Source organism: Artemia franciscana, chromosome 4 (genome assembly GCF_032884065.1).
Source record: "Artemia franciscana chromosome 4, ASM3288406v1, whole genome shotgun sequence".
Classification (NCBI taxonomy): Eukaryota; Metazoa; Arthropoda; class Branchiopoda; order Anostraca; family Artemiidae; genus Artemia; species Artemia franciscana.
Genome location: NC_088866.1, coordinates 21,753,417 through 21,779,169, shown reverse-complemented (window position 1 = coordinate 21,779,169; position 25,753 = coordinate 21,753,417). Strand labels below are relative to the sequence as shown.

The 25,753-nt window shown below is 36.0% G+C and overlaps 1 protein-coding gene across 1 annotated transcript in view; it reads left to right on the top strand.

Annotated features, from left to right (window-relative positions):
- LOC136026148 (receptor-type guanylate cyclase Gyc76C-like) overlaps positions 1–25,753 on the top strand; it is a 202,605-nt gene that overhangs the window by 23,511 nt on the left and 153,341 nt on the right. The window contains exon 2 of the mRNA XM_065702451.1: positions 705–874. Coding sequence (XP_065558523.1) covers positions 705–874 — 170 coding nt within the window. The remainder of the gene's footprint in view (positions 1–704; positions 875–25,753) is intronic.

Genomic DNA, 25,753 nt, shown 5'->3' with positions numbered 1-25,753 from the left:
CTTGGAAAAACACTTGGAGTGGAGGAATCGGGATGAAGCTTGGTGGATAGAATAAACAAATGTCCTTGATACGTGATTGACAGAATCGTACTGAATTCGCTCTCTTTGGAGGAGTTGGGGGAGGGGTTCTGTGATTTGGCGAGTTTGGTGCTTCTGGACGTGCTTGGACGATGAAAATAGGTAGGCGTGTCAGGGAGCTGCACAATTTGACTTGATAAAGTCGTTTTCCCAGATTCGACCATCTGGGGGGCTAAAGGGAGAGGAAATATTAGAAAAAAATTAGGTATTTATAACTTACGAGTGGGTGATCGGATCTTAATGAATTTTGATATTTAGAAGGACACCGTGACTCAGAGCTCTTATTTTAAATCCTGACCGGCATTAAGCCTCTTATTTTCCTTTTTAAATCAATGTATTGATTCATAGAATTTTGTTAGAGTTCATACCATATGATCTCTTGGCTCTTAGCTCTTCTCGCCTCGTCACATGTGCCATATGAGCTCTTAGCTCTTGTTTATAAGAGAGAAAGTCTGGAGCTAACAAGTGTACATTTGTAGAATTTTCATATTAGTGATTGTATTTTTCTACATGTGCCTCAAGTGCCTATAGTGACTGGACAAAGCAGTTTAGTATCAAAGGATAAGAGCATTGAATGTTGATATCTATTGAACTTTATTTGCCAATCAAAACTCTTTATCTTCTAGGTCACAAATTAGAATTTCGATGGAATGACACCAAAGGTGATGTTCTCATTTCTACAAAGGCTATAACTGACATGCTGTGCAATGAGACTTTGGCATTTTTTGGTCCAGATGGCTCCTGCAGTGTCGAGGCCACAGTTGCCGCCAGCTGGAACAGACCAATTATTGCTTATGTAAGTACCTTTATTTTCCAGCACATCTCCGATTAGAGAAGAGAGAAAGGGAGCTTCAGTGAAGGTTTACTTTCTTTTATCTTGTATTGCTCCGGATGAAATGTATTTAAATTCTGATGAACCCTTTAATACTCGTCTACAGCAGCTCGTCCGCTCCTTATGCCCGAGTCATATTTAAGTCACACTTGTCAATGAAAACAAACTATACACGATTACAGCGTCAATAATGCTTGTATGTATTTGTATTATAAACCTTAGCAATGTCCCCTGTAATAGCTTATTTATATGTGTCAAAAGCATACATATCTTGTTTTTTTTTAGCTTTTATGTCTTTCTAAGGGACTAAAAAGAATGGAGGGCAACTTGCCCCCCCCCCCTCCCACGCCCCATTTCCTCAAAATTGTCGGATCAAAATTTTGGGCTTGCCATTTTGTTCAGCATAGTTGAAAGGTCCAATACCTATATCACTCCCCCGAGCCTCTGGGGAAAGGGCTGTAAATTATGAAATTTGCCCTTTATTTACGTTGTTATTAGGGTGAATACAGAAATGTATCGGGTCGATTTGACAGAGGAAATCACCATCAATAAACTTTTGTGGGGGAATTTTTCATGGGAGAGGGGGAATTTCTCGGTATTATTTAAAAAATGAACAGAAATTTAAAAAATTAAGGTTTTTCAACTAAAAGTAAAAAGCAGCATTAAAACGTAAAACGAATAGAATTTTTTCCATATATGAGGGATGCATCCCCCTCCTTAATGCCCGTGCTCTTTACGCTGACGTTCTTCCTTTTGTCCCAACTCCTGAAACACAAGGAATGTTTAATTAGAATAAGAATCTTTTTCTAAGTGGAAAAAAAAACTTTTTTAAGTGCAAAAAAGCGGGAGGGAATGAGGAAGAGACAGCGCCACTCATACATGGAAAAATGTTTGCTAGTTTTTAGTTTTAATGTTGCTCCTTACTTTAAGTTGATTTTTTTTAATATTTAGTTATGACAAAAAACTGAAGCTTACAATGACAGTTATCCTTTGTATACACCGGATATGACAAAGTTCAAAAGACTTATCATTATTAGACATTATTTGAGAATGAAGTAGCGGTGCTATTGGCTTTTCAAACCAACACCCTGCCATTTCAATTTTCTGCTTCTGAAGCAGAAGTAAAATGTTAAAATCAAGGAAAAAGACTCACAATTCATAAATTTTGGCTTCTTTTATTAATAGCCTGGGCTCAAGAATCGGTCTTATCTTGTTCTTTAACAGTGTTCGACATACATTCTTTTATACTATATTTTAAAAGTGCATTAAAGAATGGAATATTGCTTTTGACATTTGTTTTAAGAGCCCTACTTTGTTTTATTTTTTTTATCCTTTTATCATTTTTTTTATCATTTTTTTTTATCCTTTATCATTCTCAGTGGTGCTAACTTTTTCACTTTCCAAAGTTAATACAATTCACAAAACTTTAGAGGGAGGGTAGATGTATTTTTAGATATATAGGAGACGGAGTGTGTACTTAAAAAAGAAATTCGATGAAAAGGTCAAGAAAAATGTATTTTTGTGTGAAAACATACCAAAAAGATCATTTTTCAAATCGTCAAGCCAGAACTATGATATTTCTAAGGATCTAAGGATCTAAGGATCTAAACCTCAGAAGGATCTAAACTTGCCCAAAAAAATAGGAAAACAGTCCTTTTTTCAATGATTTTCAACCAATTTTCCAAGTTCTTTTTAGTCTAAAAAATCCCTTACATCAAGTTTCCAAAATATAATTGGTTAGATTTAAAAAACAAATATTAAAGATTGTTTGCTAAGATTTTGATTATTCACCATTGGAACATTAAATTATTAAATTATCTGATCTTCTTATTTGTGTGTTTTGTTTTTGTGTCCCTGCGTCTCCGATGGCCTCCCACTTCCCTCCTGCCCGATATTTATTTATTTACTTATCCTTGCTACTTCTTTTTTATGAGTTTTTTTTTTCTATTTTGTTTGTCTTTTGCCATATTAAATTTTGGAATCATTATTACGATGAGATGTTGATGTTTTTTTCTGTTTTTGCATTGTCCCAGCCTTACGAGCTCTGCTCTCTGTTGGGGAATAATATTGTTTTTGTATTTTTTAAGTTGAATAAAGAAAAAGTTGAAGTTGAAGTTGAAGATGGATGGATCTGAATCTCAACTGTGGAATTGGCATTAAAAACGGTGTCTTTCGTTGATATACGAAAGCCCTAGGAAAGCAGAAAAGCATCATGGAGACACAGGAGGCATAAAACTTAAATGTTGCACTTTTTCTATACTTTCTACATCTTTTCTTTTCCCGAAAGGCCTTTTCTACGACTCGTACCTATTGGCAGAGAACTGAATAAAAGAGGCAACTATATATGGTTATTGGTGACAATAGGCCCTTTCTAATTTCATTTTCTTTTTTTTTTAATTTCTAATTTATTTTTGGACAAACAAGTTAGAATTTTTAATTTAATTAATGTTTACAAGGCCCCTTTTACCGTTAGCTTTAGAACTTCCTTCCTAAAAACTGTAGCCTACTCAATAATCTCAAGCCTATCCAAATTAAGATGATAATTAGACTTTTTCTTAGAGGAGGACCTCAATTGGCTTCACACAAAAAGAAAATTTTGCTTTTTCAGCGGACTTTCTATCAAAGTATTTTAATGTGAAAGACCTTGTTACAACCCATTTCTTTGGTTAAATACAGTAGATGGACAAAATTGAATCCCAGCTATCGAGTAATAGCAACATTTTTGCCTTTTTTTTGATACATTAAAACCCCAGGGAAGCAGAAAAATATCATAACAAAACTTGCACAGGGATCATAAACCTCAAAAAGGAGCCCACGTAAAACTATAGTTTTCCTTGTTATTCAAGGGGGGTTGCTGTGAACCTCTAGCTATAGGTTTACAGCAGCAGCGATTTAATTGGTGCGCTTTTCCAATTTGATGCCATTTTGAGGGTGTTTCAGGCCCTATTTTAAATAAGGCCTGTTTCAGGATTAAAAATCCGTTTCTAAAATTTTGGCTACTATGGTTCTTGTTTCGTTCTTTATTAGGTTACATCTGCTGCTATAGCCATGAAGGTTAATGATGCCTCTTCTACATCAAACTTTTCTTAGCCACTTCTTCTAATGATGCAAGTGGTCTGTAATTAAATCCGGGTTTTTCTGGAGTGTTTTCTTTTTATCAACTTTCTAAGGAAGCTACGTAATACCAACAGAAAAATGATTAGTTTTGCAATACACTTTGCTGGATATATCCAGACAACTAATCTTTATTGTTAATTTCAGGTTATTTATACACAGTCTTGCTTTGCTGAGACTATGTGTTTGGTTTTGCAATATTTATATGTGACAAAATGTCAGTCGGCCTTTTTTTTATATAGCTCATGGTAACGAACTGTAAGTAAGGAGTGACTCGGCCCAATAGTAACCGAAACTCTGAAAAACGGAATTTTGATAACAATAGATACATCAAAAGAATTGGCATCATATGCTGATTCCAAATATATAAGTTTCACCAAGTTTAATGTTGTCCATCAAAAGTTACGAGCTTGAGAAAATTTACCTGGTCTTTGAATAAGGGGGAAATGCCCCCTAAAATCCAAGTGATCTTAACGGAAATTACACCTTCATATTAGCATATCAGAGAGTCCTATTGTAGATGTTTCAAGCTCCTATCTACAAAAATCTGGAATTTTGTGTTTACTTTTGCCAGAAGAAAGATCACGGATGTGTTTCTTTTTTTTTTTTTTTTTTTTTTTTTTTTTTTTTTTTTTTTTTTTTTTTTTTTTTTTTTATAGAGGAGATCGTATAAAACCAATGGTCCTAGAAGATTGGGAGAGGGCTCGTTCGAACGGAAATTAAAGGCTCCGGTGCCCTTACTAAGTGACCGAAAAGATTGAAGGGAAACTAGCCTTCCTCCCGGTCCCTTATATCCACAAAACTGTCTGATCAAATTCTTAGAAATTCATTCGATTTAGCATAGTCAGAAGGTCCAGTAATTATGCCTTGATGATATGGCCTCCACAGATCCTGAGGAAAGGGCTACGCGTTGCGCAAATTGCCCTTTGTTGTCCATGTATTGTTTGTTATTGGAAAAATATAGAGAATTTTTTTTTTTGGTGGATGGGAATTTTCTGAAAAGGGGAATATTCCAAAAGGCGAATTTTTTAGGGGAAGGAGAATTTTCGTGCTGTTAACTTTCCAGGGAAAATTTTACACTGGAAGGATTTGACAGAATTCCCGTACGAAATTATTTTTATTTGTCTTACTCTCTCTTGGCCAATTCAATTTTGCATGTGGAGATGTTCGGAGGTGGAGGGGGAGGAATTATCCGGAGGGTATTTTCAGCGTTTTCGGATTTTCGGGAATAATTTTCATGGAAGGCAGATTTCCGAAATTATCGGAAAAACAATTCGAAATTTAGTCTTTTTCAAATGGAAGTAGGAGAATTCTTCAGGCTGAATCGTTCGCCAAAATTTTTTTGGCGGAGGGGGATTTTCAGCGAGGATTGAATTGTCCAGAGGGAACTTTATAGGGACATTGCCCGAAGAAAATTAGGGGGGGGGCTTACGTTGGAAGAACTGTCCACAGAGGAATTTTCCGTCTTGAAAGGAATTTTTCTTGAAAGGTGAGCTAGATTTGCTGGCATTATTTAAAAAATGATCAGAAATAAAATGTACAAAACAAGTCTTTTCAACTCAAAGTTAGGAGCAATTTTAAAACTGAAAACAAAAAGTAATCAATATGTAGACCAAATGAGGGGGGTTGCTCTCTTTTCAATGCCCCGCTCTTTACGCTGAAGTTTGACTTTTTGTCCCAATTCTTTAAGAACAACTCCTGAAATAGAAGGGCCGTTTAATTATAATAATTAAATAAGAAAAACAAGTTTTTTCAACTGAAAGTAAGGAGCGATATTAAAACTTAAAACGAACAGAAATTGCTCCGTATATGAAAGGGGCTGTTCCCTCCTCGACGCTCCACTCTTTACACTAAAGTTTTTTTTATTTTTTTTTTAAAGTAGAGTTGTGAGAAAGGGTAAAACTTTAGCGTAAAGAGCGAACATTCTAGTACCAATGGGTCGATACGATCACACCTGGGGATAAAAAAAACAACAAAAAAACAACAAATAAACAAATAAACGATTCTTTTGATGTAACCATTGGTATTAAGATTTCGTTTTTAGAGTTTCGGCTATTGTTGAGCTGGGTCGCTCCTTACTACAACTCGTTACCACGAACTGTTTGATCAGTTTGTTTAGAAGTTATAGAAAAGCTTTAGTGTAAAGGGCGAGGTATTGAGGAGGGGGCAACTCCCTTCATATTTGGAATAATATCTGTACGTTTTGAGTTTTAGTGTTGCTCCTTACTTTCAGTTGAAATTTTTGTTTTTTTTTTATTTGATTTACGTGATTATTTGATTTATGATACGAATTTTCGTCACAATTGTTTAAGATAGAATGCTCAAACACAAGGGCCATGGAATTTGAATGAGAGCTTTAAAACTTTAACGTAAAAAGTGAGGGTGTAAGAAGGGGATACCCTCCCCCCTTCATTAAGTTGTAATTTATATTTGTTTCGAGTTTTAATGTTGCTCTTTAGTTTTAGCTGTAAAAACTTGTTTGTTCTTTTTTAATTTCATTTTAGTAGGCTACTTCCAGAACAAGCTTGTTGTAATTAGATACGATAGGCAGCTTCATTACAGTTGTCATTATCATAAAACCGGGTTAATTGACAACTTTTCCACGAAGTTCAGCCTATAGCACATTTTACCCCTTTAGGTCTAATAACTTTTCCAAAAAAGAAATTTTAGTGAAACTTACTTTTATGAAACTAAAAAACAAAACAAAAATCCATAAAAGCAGGTGGAATGTATGAAGAATGAGGAAAATTATGATAGAAATTCTAAACAAACAGATTTGATAGAAAAATCCTTCAGTTGCCCTCTAAAATACTCTAATTTGCTCGTCGCTGTATGTGATTAATTGCAAAACAAAACTTTTTCCACAAAAGGAGTTTTTCAAAGAAAAGAAGATCAAAGATGAGTAGAAATAAAGTCAAATAATTTTTGAAGCGTGAAACTGCCATAAATCACCACAAATAAATTAATTAGATCCAAGACAAACAGAAATTACATTAAACAACCATAAATCTGCCCTCACTTAAATAAAACCAAAACAATTAAGATTTTCAGGAAACAGAACTTGAGACGAATAGGGCTGACGCCTCTTGTGCCTTCTAAAGAACAAAACGTAATTTCTACTTCACTGAAAACAATCTATATTTCGAGCAATGTGTTTTTATTTCTAATAATATCGAAAAAAAGAAGATCACCATTATAACCAAGAGTACTGAAAATAAAACAAATGAATGTGGATCGATATATATATATATATATATATATATATATATATATATATATATATATATATATATATATATATATATATATATATATATATATATATATATATATATATATATATATAAAGAGACATTTTTTTAAGTAAAAAAATATCCGTAAAGTAATAAAGTATTCTGTCCTTGCGACATGCGCGATTGAACAGGTGAACTTATAATCAGGAAGCACACCTTTAACCCTTGCGCTGGCGCAAAGTATCATTATGTTTGATTCATCAATTAGTCTGTTCAGTAGCTGTCATACATTGTACAAAACAATTCTGATTTCGAACTGAATGTTCCTATTTCTAATAATGTCTAAAAGAATGAAAACATCATAACGAAGTTCATTGAACAAAACAGCAATTAAACGCGGATTGACAGTTTAATATAAGTATGCTGATTCCTTAATGTCTTAATAATTTTGGATTTATTAAAGTTAAAAACAAGAAAGCACTTAAAATGTATTGTGTTTTCAGTAAAGTCCGAGTTATGTTTTGGTCTATAGAAAGCCAAGGGGGTCGTCAGCCCTATTCCTCTCAGGTGTTGCGTATTTTTAGTTTGACTTGGTTTTTTATTGTATTTCCTGTTCAATTTCTTTGACTTTATTTCTGCTAATCTTTGGCCTAATTTAGGTCTAGAAAAACTTTTTTCCTTAGGTTCTGTTCGCTTCTAGTTGACATAGTCTTTTTCATTTGTTAAAAAAAACAAAAAAACAATTACTTAAATCTTTTCCATTTTCTGGACGAGAATCTAGGTTTTCGATTTTTATATGTTGGACAAAATTTTTTAACAATTCTAAACAATATACGCCCTTTTGAATATCTGTATGTATATTTTATATTTTGATTTAGTTGTCCATCTCAACTTATCCTGAAAAATCAAGCTTAATGCCATATTCCGTTCCCAAAGCATTGTATGTATGCTATCTTGACAAACTGGACGCACTTAACCATTTAGATTTAGTCAAACAGTTCGTGGTAACGAACTGTAGTAAGGAGCGACCCGGCTCAATAGTAACCGAAACTCTAAAAAATGGAATTTTGATACCAATAGTTACATCAAAAGAATCGCATTTTAATGCAGATTTTAAATATATAAGTTTCATCAAGATTTGGCTTGCCCATCAAAAGTTACAAGCCTGGGAAAGTTTGCCTCATTTTAGAAAATAGGGGGAAACACCCCCTAAAAGTCATACGATCTTAACGAAAATCACACCATCAGATTCAGCGTATCAAAAAGCCCTACTGTAGAAGCTTCAAGCTCCTATCTAAAAAAATGTGGAATTATGCATTTTTTTTCCAGAAGACAAATCAGGGATGCATGTTTATTTTTTTTTTCCAGGGGTGATCGCATCGACTCAGGGGTCCTAGAATGTCGCGAAAGGGCTCATTATAATGGAAATTAAAAGTTCTAGTGCCCTTTTTAAGTGACCAAAAAAATTGGAGGGCACCTAGGCCCCTTCCCGTGCTCATTTTTCCCCAGTCACCGGATCAAAATTCTGAGATATCCAATTTATTCACCATAATCAAAAAACCTAATAACTATGTCTTAGGGGACGACTTACTCCCCCGAAATCCCCTTGGGAGGGCTGCAAGTTACAAACTTTGACGTGTGTTTACATATAGTTATGGTTACTGGGAAGTGTACAGACGTTTTCAGGGAGATTTTTTTGGTTGGGGGGGGGGTTTAAGGGGAGGTGAGGAGCAGCATTAAAACTGAAAACGGACAGACATTATAACGCATATGAGGGGTTTACCTCCTCGTAATTCCTCGCTCTTTACGTTAAAGTATTTTTAGTAATTACAACTACTTATTCTACAGCCTTTGTGATTAAGGGGTCATTCTTAAGGAATTGGGACAAAATTTAAGCTTTATCGTAAAGAGCGAGGTATCGACGAGGGGCGTGCCCCCTCATATACGCAATAGTTTTTTACTGTTTTAAAAAGTAGAGTTAAGAGAAAGAGTCAAACTTTAGCGTAAAGAGCAGGGCGTTGAGGAGGAAAAGCCGCTTTCATATACGGAGTAATTTCTGTTAGATTAAGTTTTAATGTCGCTCCTTACTTTCATTTAAAAAGAAATTGTTTTTTTTTGTTTAATTCAATAGTAAGAGCAGAGGTAGTAATAGTAGTGGCCCTGTTAGTTTCAACTTGATTACCTCAGTCGTTCTTGAGATACTGTAGAGACGTCTTAGTCTTAATTTTTCGAAGTTCACTTCGAACTTGAAATTTATCCTGCCTCTTCTTGGACGATATTGTCGATTTCAAATGCAGATTGTAATGCTCTTGGCCATTGGTGCACGTGTCCTTACCTTTGGGGTGGTGTGGGTGAGGACACTAAGGAGCTTTTCCCTTGGAAAACAGTTCATTTTTAACCGCATTTTTTCTAGTGAAGTTCTCAGGACCGATGTTAAGTGGTTGTGAGTGTAGGTAAGGGAAGAGCTGTTCCACGTAAGGATGTACATGCACTCTCTTACGTGCAGGCACAGCTTAGGTTCGAGACTTTTAGTTCCCATTTTTCCGGTTCTAATCATCCTGATATTCTGTTTCCAAAGACTTCGTCTCTTATTTCAAATTAAAGCACTGCAAAAGCATTAATTTCTTCTATTTGAATAATTTTTGTTTCGACTTCTCTGCCTTTCCACTAATACACAAAATGAAAATATAGAAATGTGTAACAACGTTAAAACTTCTGATTTTATTTATTTCATTGTCTTAATTGGAGCTTTTACTCGATGTTACATATTTTTCATTTATTTGTTTTCGCTATGGTGTGCCGCAAAACATACCAATTTGACCTGAATAGGACTGACGTGCAATCGAACAAAATTTGGAAAGCCCTACATATTCAATAACGTGTATAAGTACGCAGTATGCACGTTGAGTTACAGCTCTATCTCTTTTTCAGAAATGCTCGTTGACGCGGCTATTGATATTGGAACTCCCCTCCCCCACAGCTGTAAAATTGTCATTCCACCGTCTTTGTTATATTTAAACCGTTTTTTAGTTAAACTTTGTTAATTTGACTTCTGCTTTTACTATTATCGAAGTTGTAGACCCTAAGCTTCTTTTTGAGGCTTATGTGGACCTGGAAGGAGGGTTATCGAACACCATCGAAATTACTCTTGAGACTAGAATGGAATTAGAATGGAATTAGGTATTAGGACAGAATAAAATACACAACTAAGGTTCGAACTTGACATTAGTAACATATTTCCACTTTGGTTACGTCATGTTGGCTTATGTACAATTATGTTTCTGTGTCATTCACCTGACTTTGACCGTGAAATTTTCTCATTCATAAAAGCACAAGAATATATTCAGCATGACGGGTTAATTGCAGCCTTTATAGCCAGTAAACACGGATCAGTTGCTTCAAAATGATTTTAATAGCTTTTTTTTGTTGCTGCACTGACCAGTAGGTATAATTAAGTATTTAAACAACTTAATCAGAAGGTCAGATACCTCTTTCGTTTTTGGAATTGTTGTCAAGAATTTTGTCATAAAACTTAACAGACTTACAACCTAGTTATGATAACAGCTTAGAAGGTTGGATTCTTCTTTTTGTTTTGCGATTTTTATTTGAATACTTAATTAAGGCAACTTAATCAGAAGGTCTGTCAAATCGTTTTATCTTTTAGATTTTGTCAGAGGATTTAACAGATTTGTGACTTAATTTTGACAACAACTTAAGCATATGATCAAATGCCGTTTTGATAATTGTTTGTCGAAAATTGTTGATATTTTGTTTCCCCCAGAGCAGTGGACAAGTATGAGTGGAATTCGCACCGTTCTGCGTTAACAGTTTGACCTCAGATTTTGTACTAAAACGAGAATGAAGACATCAGCATTTTGCAAAGACAAGGCATTGTGCAGGAGCAACTTTTGAGTGATTTAAATAATCAACAACTTACATAAAAAAAGAAAAGTGCTTAAAAAACCACCTTTTATTTTTTTTACCTATAACAAGCCTTCGATATATTTTTTTTCTTCCAAGAGTTGACAAACCACGGCAACTGTCCTGACAAGGACATGTAAAATATACAAGGTTACAGCCGTTCTGGTGATGTGAGGCAGTTGCCTGTTTCAACTGTGGGGGAACAACTGCTGTGGGGCAATTGTTGGGGGTTCAACATCATCTCTTTTATACATCCGTACCTCCAGGAGGGAAACAAAGCCCACGGAGCCCCATTGTGGCATCGAGGTGGACATTTCGTGATTTTTTCTAATCAGAACTGTGTCTGCAAACAGTGTTAGAGGTAGACTTTTAGGAATGGCAACCCTTGAGAAATTATAGCATGTAAACGACTACACTTGCTTTTGACTAGGATAATTTTCCTCTCTTTTGTTTATCTTGTTAGGCTGACTAATACCTTTCTAGCTATCTATTGCTTATGCAGGACGTCTACTCTTGATAGGAGCGCTAGAGTTGCCACCCGGTGAAAAAAATCACTTGATTATTGAATAGTAATTCACTTGAACAATAATTCACTTGAATTATTGATTATTGAAAATACACTTGAATTATAATACTCTTTATCATTGTAATTAATAATTGTTTTGTTTCTTTACCATGTTCTATACAGGTGCACCTACAGGAAGGGGTAAAATCACCCCCTAGATGTGAAAAAATACCTTTAGATTGACGCTTTTTTCTCAAGCAAAAACTACCTTTGAAATTCTGAAAAATCCCTTTTTGCATGTTTATGCAGAGAATAGAACAAAATCCTTGCTTTCTCCCAATATTTTCCCGGTACCATTGGCTTATTCCCTGATCACCGAAAATTGGTTATTGGTGATCTAATCTAATCAAAATATTTGCTTTTTATTTTTTTTCCTTGTCGATTCAAAACCTCAGTTTTTTCCCCAAAAAATATAATTGAGCTGGTATAATTACTGAGACATCAGCGACAGTTTCAAAAATGACCTTTTATATTTTAATTTAAAAAATTTATCCCACCCTCCACAAATTTTGTTAAGTATCGGTCCTATTGCTTCTTTATTATACAGAACACACCTAAGAAGTAAAGTTATTTTCATCCTAATGAAATACGCCAAAATATGATGAAAATGTAATACTTTAGTTTATATGATAATACAATTTGGGCTATATGTTTGCACATTAGAGGGTGCGGGGGTAAAGTGACCTGACTTAACTTAACCTAATCTTACCTCCACTCCCCTAATGTACAAATATATAGCCCAAGTTATATAAATCCCATGCATTCTGTCATCCATTATTTGTCTTTGTGGCTATGAACCTGGTTTTTATAGAATGTACATTATCCTTATTATTCTGAGCATACTTTCATCCCCAGACGTATCCTCGGTTTGTGTGGGTCATGTTAAATCTAAAGGTATAGTTTTGGAACCTTTAAACTATGCAAACAAAAGGCTATATAAAACTTTTGGTCGAACAATTTTTGTGGAAAATGAGAGGTGGGAGGGGTCTAGTAGCTGTCTGTTCTTTTTATTCAAACTAAAGGGACACCAGAAATGTACAGTATGATTCTCTGGTACGCCGAATCTAATGGTTTGATTGGGATTATTTGACTTTTAGTGTGTTTCCTCCCTCTTTCAGGTGAATTTTCGCAGTTGTGTTTTGCAGCGTTGATGAAAAATTTCCGAATTTCGAATTTCGGACAACCGAATTCCGGACAACAGTACGGCTTTTATCGATTTATTACGAGGCAGGCAGGTGTGAAGGTGTGAATGTTTAACTGTGATTAATAGGTGCTGCAAATACAAATAAGAGAGTTTGAAGAAATATTGGAGTTTCGATTATATATTAGAAGTAAAGACTAAAACCATTCGACATTTGCCTGAGTAGATCCCCTCCCCCAATCCCAACCGACTTCAATTATCGGACTATAATCGATTTAAACTATGTAGTTGTATTACCAATCCCATTATAAAATGTAATAAGCCCTATTTTGTTTTTCAATGACTTCTTTTTTTCGTTTAGAAACTCATATTTATTGTACATCTACCTTCTTATTTTTCAATGAATCCATTTCTGTTGTATTTGCAGATGCAGAGGTTGTGTTAATATCCACCATTTAACTTTACTTTTTAAGGTTTCAACAGAAGAAAATCCAATTCAGAACTGGTAGATTATACAGAAAAAATCCATAAATACAAAGACAAAAATTCGACCTGAGCAAATCTCGTGAAATAAGAAGTATAGAACATTTTGTAATTTTGCAATTGACTAGGTTCGCCTATTATCTTGGTGTTACGCTCTGAGGTATTTATCTGATATGGACATATGCTGGGAAATCGGAAGTTTCAAAGGCGGTATATTTGCATAAAATCTTATTGGAACATGCTAGGAACTGTAGTGAATCACTATTTTGTGTTTTTTATTAAATAGTTTCTTTTATGGTTTGTTTGGTTGAATTATGAATCTACGTGCTCTATTTTGAAAAATCACTAGATTTAGGGAAAAATCACAAGTTTTAGAAGAAAAATTAGTATAAATGACTAGCTAGAAGAAAGTCACAAGGCAACGTAAGTAGTATGCTATACCAGGTACAGAGCTCACGCCTGAGGCTCTAAAGAATATCCCCTAAACTTCACTTACATAAGTCCAACAGCCACATAATTTGCATAATCGGTTTACTTAGCAAGCAGATTCGGCCATGGACCTTCCCTAGCAACCAGATTGTCTATACTACAGAGGGTACATCTCTTTTACATACTTCCATGAGAACTTCATTTGCATACATGCGTAAGGCCCTAAAAACCAGCCGTAGCAATCAGATCCAATATAAGTCTTGGCTTTCAGTGTATTTTATATTAGTAAGAAAGTAGAATTCAGAGAGAGAACAGCTTTAATATGTCTTTTTCATCAAGTTTTAATTTAACAAGACATACTAACAAAAAATGAGTGGTTTGTTTACACTATTGGAAGTTGATAGTTATGCTGGCAGTAGCAATGATACCAAGACAAGAGTACCAAACTTAGCAGTAGAAATTACAAGAGGATGTGGATTAAGCCTTGAATGGGATGAGATGTATGCAAGATATGTGATATCATGGAGCAAGTTCAAATTGGAGGAGCAGTTATGTTTTGCCGCAAAACTTAATATAATTCATATACATAGACTTCAAGCTGCTTTAAATGCAATATTGACATACAATGAGGACAATTAGTTGAATCAATGTGTAAAAATGAGTAATATACTGTTTTTCAAAACAATCGAAAATGTTTTTCTGGTTAGACATTTTTAGTAGGTTACCGCTCATTTCTCTAGAGATATTCCCGAAGTAGAAAGAATCTTTGGTTTCCTTAGTTAGTCTGTAGTCAGCTGTGAGAGTGTTAGGATTTATAAATGGATGGATATATGAAACATAAAGTCTTGTGGAATCTTGTGATTTTGGAAAAATGTCTGAATCTAAATGATTTTTTTCACAAGTTGTATGTGCAAAAGAAAACATTTTCTCAAAGAATGCTTGATGGTATTATGAGAGATGAATCTCCAATATTGAATTATTATATGATGCTTATTAGTCGCGGCCGAGACGCATTTACTCAATTTATTGACACACTTACCGAAACAAAACAAAATGTTATTGTGAACTTGCTTTTGAACGCTACCTTAGAAATTCACTGATGATTTAAGACTATATCCAAATGAATTTTCATTAGAACAATAAATTGACAATTTGGAAGATCCTGTTCAATCGGATTCACTCCATTTTCAATTTTGATGTCACTCAATTACTCCTCATCCTCCTCTTTATATAGAAAAGGACACTGTTTATTGATTGTAAGTCAGTTTCATTTTGGTGCTGAGTGAGCCAACACTGAAACATGTTCTATGCATGTCCACTTTGCATGTATACACTGGGCAGCTGGTCATCATATGAGAATTGTACAATCGTTGACGACTATGGTGAAAAGTTCAGATTATGGAATCCGTTTAAATTGTATAGAGGGTATGTAGCACAAATTAAAGACTGTAATTCCTGTCTTGAAGAGGTTTGTGACTCTCACACTAGAGGACTCCTATGCTCTAATTGTCACTATGATAAATATGCTCAGTGGGAGAAAACCTATCCCGGTATGATTGAAAAGAACCCTAAACAAGATTTTCGTTTATTTCTAAGACACTGTTATCGTCGTGGTTTTAAATTGTTTTGGGGGGAAGAATCAGGTCTACGCTTCAACTGTTGTAATAACAAGAGAATATGGTTTCTATATCATCACTATGAAGACATTGGCTACTATGATTATAAGCCTACTAATTTTTATTCGGCTGTTACAGAAAGTGATTTTCCATTTGAAAAAACACTGTATGTGCTATTGCTTCAAATTAACAAATTGAAACACGTGAATTTTACAATTTGAATGAAAAAGTATCATTAACTTCACAAAGAGATATTGTCAAAATTGTTACCCTGACTTTGCACTTCAAGACCAATATACAGTGAATTTAGATGATCTGCCGCCATTAGTTGTTCTTGCCAGCTACCTATACATGGAAGAAGAAATATAAAGAGGAGGAAAAAGCTATTTTTATGTATATACACTTTTAATAATAAAGTTTACACTCTTAATTTTATTCTTAGGGCATTGAAATCAATATTAAGCAGGTATGAAAGTGTTTTCTCCCTTAGGAAATTATTCAGAGAAGGGTTGCCGCGACATCGGAAAATGCAATACAACAGTGCAAGAAATCCACAGCTTTTAGTCGTTAAATACTGCACTCTATTTGGGTTTTGAATAATAGTTTTCCCGCTGCTTCTAATAAAGTTGTTGATGTCGGAGAGTAGAATGCGTATGGTAGGCCAAGAGGATCAAAATTCTATATTCTTCGCTGTTCGAAAGATGCATAGCGAATAACCTGTCGTTACGATCGATGGACTCCTTTTAACACTGATAAGGGCATTGTTGACACTTTGATTTTTTTCACGAAAATCCGAGGGTACACAATAGGATTTGTCTTTGGACATGTACGGATCCATATTAAGCACGCTGATTATTTTATTTGTGTTCATGGTGCGAGGTGCAGTAGGGCACTGCCTTTGGGAGTGATTTCCCAGTAATTTTCGAATTAATTTAATGAGGCTAATGCAACACTCTCAGCCAATGGCTCGGCAAACGTACACTCCCCGTTTTTACGGTGAGTCTTGAGTGCCAGACAAGTCAAATACAATGATGCTGTGGGTTTTTGCAAACATTGTATCAGTTGTACAATTTTCAAATAGTTGTGAATCTCAATCTAAGGACTGCATTGTCAACTCATACAATGTCCTATGGGACTTTTCAAAGGATAATTTGTAGAGTTGGATTCCATTTACTTTACACACAAGAGGGGAAATCCTTGATCCTATAGCACTAGCATTTTTACAAACGCCAATGCACTTTTGAAGGAATTTCACCGTTGATAAATTAAGAATTGGTGAAGGTGTGTGAAACCGTGGTAATATGTCGCTGATTGGCGATTTTTATCAGGAATAAGTTTGATATTATTTCCATTAGCTCTCACTTTTCCACCACAAAGCAAGATAATTCATTACTTGTTGCTTTCGTACATGAAGTATTGACGGGATGAGACAGACTGTTACATCGGGTGCTGTAGGAAGTACCTTTTGCAAAATGAAGCTGGACGGAGTAAGCGTTAATTTCATATCCACCATAATATTCGGTGATACCCATTGGCGTATATTGAACATCTCGTGATATATTTTCTCAACTAAACGTAATTCACTAGTTGTCGCCTCTCTAAGAGCATTTGTATTGCCCGTTTCTGTCTTGTATTCACATACATTGGCTGAGCCCCTCCATTCCTTATATGATTTTGGTGTCATCAACACGAACTGTATGTAACTCGTAAAATTTGAGAGATTCTTGCTACTGCTCACCAATGTTCCATTTATATAGATACCAATTTGTCGAAACAAATAATGCAATACTCAATTTTCATAGGATATTCCATCAGTAAGACTTGGCATTTCATTGTCAGATTTCTTGACTACCACATCTAAATCTATAAATGTAGAAGACAAATACACGCAATAATCTTCTTTGGAATAATTTTGAAAATGGATATTTTTAGAGAGCGGTTGTTATGGGTAGAATTGTTCATAGTAACCGTCTTTTATACTCACATCCACATTTTCTACATTGAATAAATCTAAAGATGAATTAATTGACGGGTGGGATTCCTTGTACGGTAGATATACCATTTTAGTATAGGAAAAGGAATCTTTTTTTTATCTAACAATTTTCTTCCTTGATGTCCTTGGTTTCTTCTTCTTTGACAAGAATGACGTCTTTCATTTCTGACCTGAGTAGAAACTGAAGAGTGATGTTGTGTTTCTCGACCTTTTAAAACTTGTTCCACTTTGTCGAAATTTCAATCGCTCGCCAAGGGATCGTGCACCCGACCTGAGATTTTTCGAAACCATTTTTAAAAAATCCTTGCCAGAGCCCTAATCGTTTAGTGCAGAGGATGAAAAATTCGTGGCAGCCGGTACAACATATTTTTTTTTTAGCAAAGCTAGTGCAGAGTGTAATAGCTTAGTAAACCAACTGCCAAGACCGTAGCCCGACATTGATTAACGACCTTTATAATAGCATTCTTGACCAAGATTGCTATTAGAAAATTCAAACGGATTGAGATAGTGAATTTGTTAATCCACATGTAGAGGGGTGTTAGTGAAATATAAAACAATGCTTTATCAAAGTCATAATCCTATACAGGCTGCATTGGCCAAAAAATTGATAAGAGAAGAACAGTATGGTTTTAGGAAGGGGAGAGAATGTCTTGACTATTCCACTTTTAGGTCGATAACTGAGAAGTGCGTCAGTCATCAGAACCCTTCAGTCCTTAGCTTTATAGATTATGAACAAGCATTTGATTTAACCGATAGAAGAGCTTTAGCTAAGGATCTATTCTCGCTGTGCATACTAGATAAATACATTAAGGTGATTCGTGCTACTTATGAGAATAATATTGCTGCGGTAAGGTAGGAAATTATTGTAGTCGCGTGTTTCGAATTGAATCAGGAGTTAAGCAAGGTTGCGCTATCTCCGTTCATATTGATGATTTTTATGGAGTTTGTCCTAAGGAAGACGGCAAAGGCTATGGGAGAGCATGAATTAAAACGGGAAAGTAAAACTCTGCTTGACTCAGATTATGCTGATAATTTGAATTATTATAGGATTTTTTTCCTACTGCACTTAAATTTAATTTGGCCTTTAGTTTTCTTAGAATTTTTTATTTTTGGAAAACTTTTTTTCCATCATTTGCTTTTCGTTTGGTTGCCACAGTTTTGACCACCTAGATGCTGATAGTGTCTTTGATTTTGTTCAGCATTCCCCTCAACATTTCCAAGTTTCAGCTAAATACCCTTAGCCATTCCTCAGGCATTGCAGACACGTCCTTTGACATCCTAGATGTACATTGTTATTCTGATTTAGTTCAATATCTTCCTGCTCATGCCTTGAAAGCTCCACGTTCATACCCTTAGCCCTTTTGGAGACCCATGATCATATATGCCCTTTTCCCAAAAAATAAAACCTGTATGTACACAATGGGGAACTTGCATAGTTTGCAACCGTTGTGCCAGGGGCTTTGGAGGGTCCTGTCATCCCAAAAGGTATAGTGATAGGGCTTCTCGAATATTTTGGCTTTCAAAACAGAATGGTTTTCTCAGAATTTTGATTGGTTTGAGGGCAACTAAGAAGGCGGTGGCACTGGTTGCCCTCCAGCGCTTTCGAATTTATAAATGGACAACAGAAATTTCAGTTTCTACTGGACATCCTCTCATACGTTCCTACGATAACCCCTTCCATACGAAGTAGCGTCGATGAAAAAACAATACATGGAAGCTACTTTGCTCTTTACTTAGGAAACCCTACTCCTACTGCGCTGTCGGTAATGAAGTGGCCAGGATAAACTATGACCTATGCACCACAATACATAATTGAATGTTTTCGCTGCTGACCTATATTCATTTATATAAATTTTCTTATCAGATTATTCTAATACCAAATAAATTTAAAGGCAAAGAAAATGACAGGAAGCGCATGAGTAATTCCGCCTAATCATGAAGTAAAGGAAGTAGACAATTCTACTAAAGAATTCTTTTTATGTAGCTTGATAAGAGCAATTAGCTTTGACCACAATTTGTGCGAGAAAAACAATAAAAGGTGGTTTAATAACTACTTCAAAGCATCAGAGGTTGTGCTGATGGCAAGTGTGTAATTCAAATAAATTTCATTTGTTTTTATAAAGAAAAATTGTGTAAATTCAAATAAATCAAATAAATCTATTGTTTGTCAGTTTAAGACTGGAGGCCAAAAAGTTTTGTAATATAGAATTCCTTGAGCTAGGTGAAGCCGTGTTTGATGTTGAATTGGAGTTTCTAGCCCCTAAATCGTTATTTTCATTTTAACTTGTTTGTAAAATTCAAAATCTATTTATGAACCAGATCAAATCTTCGTGGTAATGAACGGCAAGTAAAAGCTAATATTGACGACCATCAGTAGCAGCCAACCCTCCAAAACTGGAATTTTGAAAACAATAGAAAAAAGATAGTTTTTGTTTAAAAATTAAAGAGCAGGTTGAAAACTTGAAGCGAACAATCAACAAGCTCATGTAAGACGTCAAAGCTAAAACAAACAAAAATTGCTACGACCAACTAAACTGGTCTTAAAATGAAGAGAAATTATTACAAATAAGGTTGGCGCTGCCTCCCGCATAATCCTCAAATGGCTGGAATATGAAAAGCCCAAATTTGAACTTTACTGAACACTAAATGTATTATTTTAGCTGAAAGTTTCGTTTAACTATTGGTTTTTATATATAATCGAAGGAACCAGATTTAGCAAAAACTGGATTAGTTTGGCTTTGTCGGCATCAAAATCTCGGGGAAGAAAAAGAGTTACTTGCACTTGACTAAGAACTCTTTAAAATAGCTTAAGTTGAAAGTTTAGCTCAGCCAATAATTAAACCTGGAAAATAAAGTTTCCGAGATCTTAAAATTTATAAGTAACACAGTCTTAATTTTGCCATTTCAAGCGTCTAATAGTTTTCGAGGAATTATTTTGTGCTTTTATGTATCACTTTTGGGTCAATCTTTTTGAACATGCACTATGGCGTGGTGTGCTATGTATTATATGTATGTTTTAAAAAGCACTGGAGTTATTTACAGTGAATTAATTGAGTGTGAAAGCATACTTAAGAACTTGGAACGGTAATAATTTTTTTTATTTGTTTTTTAATTTTGCAGTTTGCCACCGGAATTTTATAATTTGAAATCACTGGTTTCTTGCTGCTTTCATATTATTATATTATGTAGACTAGTATGATTATTCTTGAAATTTTTGAAATGCTAACCAGAGAGATTTTAAAACTTTAAGTAAGCAGAAATTAACATAAATAAGTAGTCAAACCAAAAACAGACGAAGACGAATGTTACTGCGAACGAAGAAACGAAGCTTAAAATGGAAAATAATATATATGTATATATATATATATATATATATATGTATATATATATGTATATATATATGTATATATATATATATATATATATATATATATATATATATATATATATATATATATATATATATATATACTATATATATAAAAATAAGTTGTCTGTCTGTGTGTCTGTCTGTGAATCAGGTGACGTCATGTTTCTGTGTTGACTGACGTCATGAAATTAGTTGTCGTCATTTTTGCTTTGACGGTGACGTCATTCAAGATATTTAAGACATATGTTCACGTAGAAATCTATTAATGTTTAAGTTTACAATGACTGATGAACTTACCATGGCAAAAGCCGATGAAGATGCTCAAAGAGTCTATGCCAAAAAACTTGCTGCTGATAGAGAAAGTCAGAAAAGAAAGCGTGCCGAGGAATCAAAAGAACAGCAAGGAAACAGGCTTGAGGCTGATAGAGAAAGAAAGAACAGAAAGCGTGCCGAGGAATCAAAAGAACAGCAATGAAACAGGCTTGAAGCTGATAGAGAAAGAAAGAACAGAAAGCGTGCCGAGGAATCAAAAGAACAGCAAGGAAACAGGCTTGAGGCTGATAGAGAAAAAAAGAACAGAAAGTGTGCCGAGGAACTACCAGAGCAACGCGGAAGCAGACTTGCTGCTAAAAGAGAAAGTGAAAAAAGAAGGCGTGCCGAGGAATTACAAGAACAGCAAGAAATCAGGCTTGCTGCTGATAGAGAAAGTAAGAAAAGAAAGCGTGCCGAGGAATGACAAGAACAGCAAGAAATCAGGCTTGCTGCTGATAGAGAAAGTAAGAAAAGAAAGCGTGCCGAGGAATCAGAGCAACCTGAAAGTTATCGCCTGGCATTCAGGTACAACCCAGTCGATGATTATAGCTTGAGTAGATGTGTTCAAATCGGGACAATGTCTAAAATTTGTCCCTATTGCAAGGCCTTGAAATTCAATGGTGAAACAATGGGAATGTGTTGCGCCTCAGGAAAAGTTAAACTTCCTCTATTGGCTGCACCACCAGAGCCATTGAAGACGAATGAATGCTTGCCTGAAAAATTCTAATTTATGGGCACACGTAAAAATATTAAAATTAACTACAAATATGCGTGTCCGATTGCAAAACGATGACTCTGGTCAAACATTTTCAGATCAATTGCTGGCAATTGGAAACGAAAAGCTCCCAGTAGACTCAATTTCAGGACGTATACAACTACCTGCTGATTTCTGTAATTTAGTGACGTCCAAAAATGAATTGATTGAAAAAGTATTTCCGAATATTCTAAAAAATTATAAAAATAATAAATGGCTAAGTGAAAGAGCGATTCTCGCACCCAAAAATATAGACGTCCACGAAATCAACAATATTGTTTTGACCAAGATTCGAGACCAGGCAGTCCTTTACAAGTCAGTCGACACAGTTTTGGAACCAAATGAAGCGGTTAATTATCCATCTGAATTTTTAAATTCCATAGATCTTTCAGGGTTTCCACCACACGTGCTACAATTAAAAATAGGCGTACCAATAATACTTTTAAGAAATATAAACCCACCAAAGCTTTGCAATGGCACTCGACTTGCCGTAAAAAAAAACAATGGAAAACCTAATAGAGGCCACAATCTTGACAGGGCCTTTTGAGGGTGAGGCTGTTCTTATTCCTCGCATTCCCATGATTCCAACGGATCTGCCTTTTCAATTTAAAAGATTGCAATTCCCAATTCGATTAGCATTTGCAATCACCATTAACAAAGCTCAAGGTCAATCATTAGAAAAATGTGGTATAGATCTTAATACTGATTGTTTTTCCCATGGACAATTGTACGTTGCATGTTCGAGGGTCGGTAAACCTGACAATCTATTTATATGCAGCGACAATTGGACAGCGAAGAATGTTGTATATTCGCAAGTTTTACGCAGTTAATTTGTATTGTATCTATCTATCTATCTATCTATATAAAAACGAGTTGTGTGTATGCATGTTTGTTTGTTTGTAAAAAGAGCGTTTGCATATGATGTCATTATTAGTACATACGGCTTTGTATTTGCAGAGACAATGGGAAAGCCAAGAATGTTGTATATTCGCAATTTTTACGTAGTTTAACTCCTGCAGACGAAATGAATGCTTACCTAAAAAATTCTAATTTATGGGCACATGTAAAAATATTAAAATTAACTGCAAATATGCGTGTCCGATTGCAAAACGATGACTCTGGTCAAACAGTAGACTCAATTTCAGGACGTATACAACTACCTGCTGATTTCTGTAATTTAGTGACGTCTAAAAATGAATTGATTGAAAAAGTATTTCCGAATATTCTAAAAAATTATAAAAATAATAAATGGCTAAGTGAAAGAGCGATTCTCGCACCCAAAAATATAAACGTCCACGAAATCAACAATATTGTTTTGACCAAGATTCGAGACCAGGCAGTCCTTTACAAGTCAGTCGACACAGTTTTGGAACCAAATGAAGCGGTTAATTATCCATCTTAATTACCTTAATTACCTTAATTACCTTAATTTGCACTTCAGAGCAAATTAAGATCTGTAGATCTGTTGAATGCTCCTGAGTTGAATCGGTGATGTCTCATAGCAGCTATGAGCAGGACGGAATGTCCCACTCATACTTCCAGTCTTTCGTGGCCCACTCTTTATCCAGTGCCTTCTTGAATGCTTCGGGGGTGGGGGCTGAGACTGTTGCTTCGCACAGTTCATTCCAGGGGTTGACGACTCTGTTGGTGAAGAAACTTTTTCTGGCCCTGGTTCTGATTGACTGCTTGAACAGCTTCTTTGAGTGTCCTCTGGTGCACTGTGGGGGGCCTGGGTGGATGGGCAGGATCTTGGCATATGATGAGTTCAGCAATTTGCGGGTCATCATCATGTCGCTACGGTTGCGCCTGTACACGAGGGTAGGGAGGTTGAGAGCCCGTAAACGATCTTGATAAGGTTTGTCTCCAAGGTTTGTGATGGCCTTGGTTGCTCTCCTCTGGACTCCCTCAATTAGCCTGACATCTCCTTTGTATGTTGGGAAGGCAGCGCACATGCCAAAATCCAAAACGGGTCTGACTAGTGCCTTGTAAAGTTTCAGGGAAACTAGTGGGGATCTGCTGGTAACTGTTCTTTTGATCAGACCTAAATTTGTGTTGGCCTGGGACACGCTCTTGATGGTGTTGGCATGGAACTTGAGAAGGCTGTCAACGATGACCCCAAGGTCGCGTTCCTCTGTGCTGGTCTTGATGGGTGAATCGGAGTTGGAGGCATGTTCATGCATATAGTATTGGGCGCATGGGTTTGAGGATCCAAAGTGTAGCGTGCTGCACTTGCTTATATTGAACGATAAGAGCCATTTGACTGCCCACAGCTGGATTTTCTGGACATCTGTTTGCAGGGATTTTACATTCACTGCTCCAAATAGCTTTGAGTCGTCAGCATAGAGAGACAAGTGGTTTTCCACCTCGCTGAATATATCGTTAATGTAGATGTTGAACAGTGTAGGACCAAGAACAGTTCCCTGCGGTAGTCCACTGATGACATCACAGGGCTCGGAAAAGACCTTTTCACCTCCAGCACCAAATAGCCTGACTCTCTGGGTTCGTCCTGACAGGAAGTCCATAAGCCAATCAACCAGGTTGGGGTGTAACTGGGCAGCAGTAAGCTTTTCTCTTAGCCTTTTGTGTGGGACTTTATCAAAGGCCTTAGCAAAGTCTAGTAAAACTAGGTCCACTGGCAATCCTTTGTCAAGCAAATCTGTAATGATGTCATATGTTTCCAGTAAGTTTGTTTCAACTGACTTTCCTGGTTGAAACCCATGCTGATTAGGGGATAGGATATTGTTGACTTTCAGATGTTCCAGTATTGTATCATTGACCACTCTTTCAAGGATTTTTGCGACTACTGATGTGAGACTTATAGGTCTGTAGTTTTCTGCTTTAAGTCTGCTGCCTTTTTTGAATATTGGGGTCACAAAAGCAGTTTTCCAATCAGATGGGACAGATTTGGCATTAATAGACTTTTGGAATAGGTCAGACAGTGGTCCTGCGATGATGGTTGCCAGTTCCTTCAGCAGTCTTGGGTGTAAGTGATCTGGTCCAGCCGATTTATTCGTGTCAAGATTTTGAAGCCGTTTGAGGATGTTGGAGGGGTCGATGCTGACTTGCTCCATCGTTGTGGGGGCTTCATAGCCCGGGCAGTTTGGCAGGGGGCCTTCCGGTTCACAAGTGAAAACTGAAGCAAAGTGCCTATTTAGTTCGTTTGCTACATCAGTTATGTTGGTTACGGTAGTGCTACAGGGTTTCACCAGTCTGGAGATAGTTCGACGGGAGTGGTTCTTGCTAGAGACATAATTCCAGAATTTTTTAGGATTTGTCTTACTTTCTTTGGCAAGATTGGACTCCAGATTTTCGTAGAGTTTTCTGGTGAGGTTTCTCAGTTTGTTTCGTGCCTTGGTGAATTTTGTGTGTTGCTGCAGGTCTCCTGACTGCCTGACCTTTTTCCATGACCTCTTTTTCCTGTTTATTTCTCTTTTGATGTCTTTTGTCATGTAGGGGAGGGATCTAGGTTTTGGTTTGAAACTGGTCTTTGTGTGGGCATCCTGAGCTTTCAGCAAAACACCCTTGAATTTGGTCCATTGTTCGTCAACTGTGCCACTTAGTACATTCGGCCAGTCTGTAGTGGATAATTCATTTCGAATAGCAATGTAGTCGACAAACACTTTTTTGACTAGCTTGTTCTTAAGTACCTTCACTTTCAGCATGAGCTCTATAGTTAGGTGATCGCTTTTACCAAGGGGTGGTGAGTAATCAATACTTTGAACTAAGCTTTTGTCATTCAAGATAACCAGGTCAAGTATTGTTGGGCGCTGAAACAATCTGTATCTAGTTGGTTGGTCAACTATCTGGTGTAGGGACAATTCACTGAGGCAATTTAGGAAAGGCTGTTGCTTGTCTTGTTCGGTTGGAGTGGCACCACATCCAAAACCGTTTATCCAGTTTATAGATGGAAGG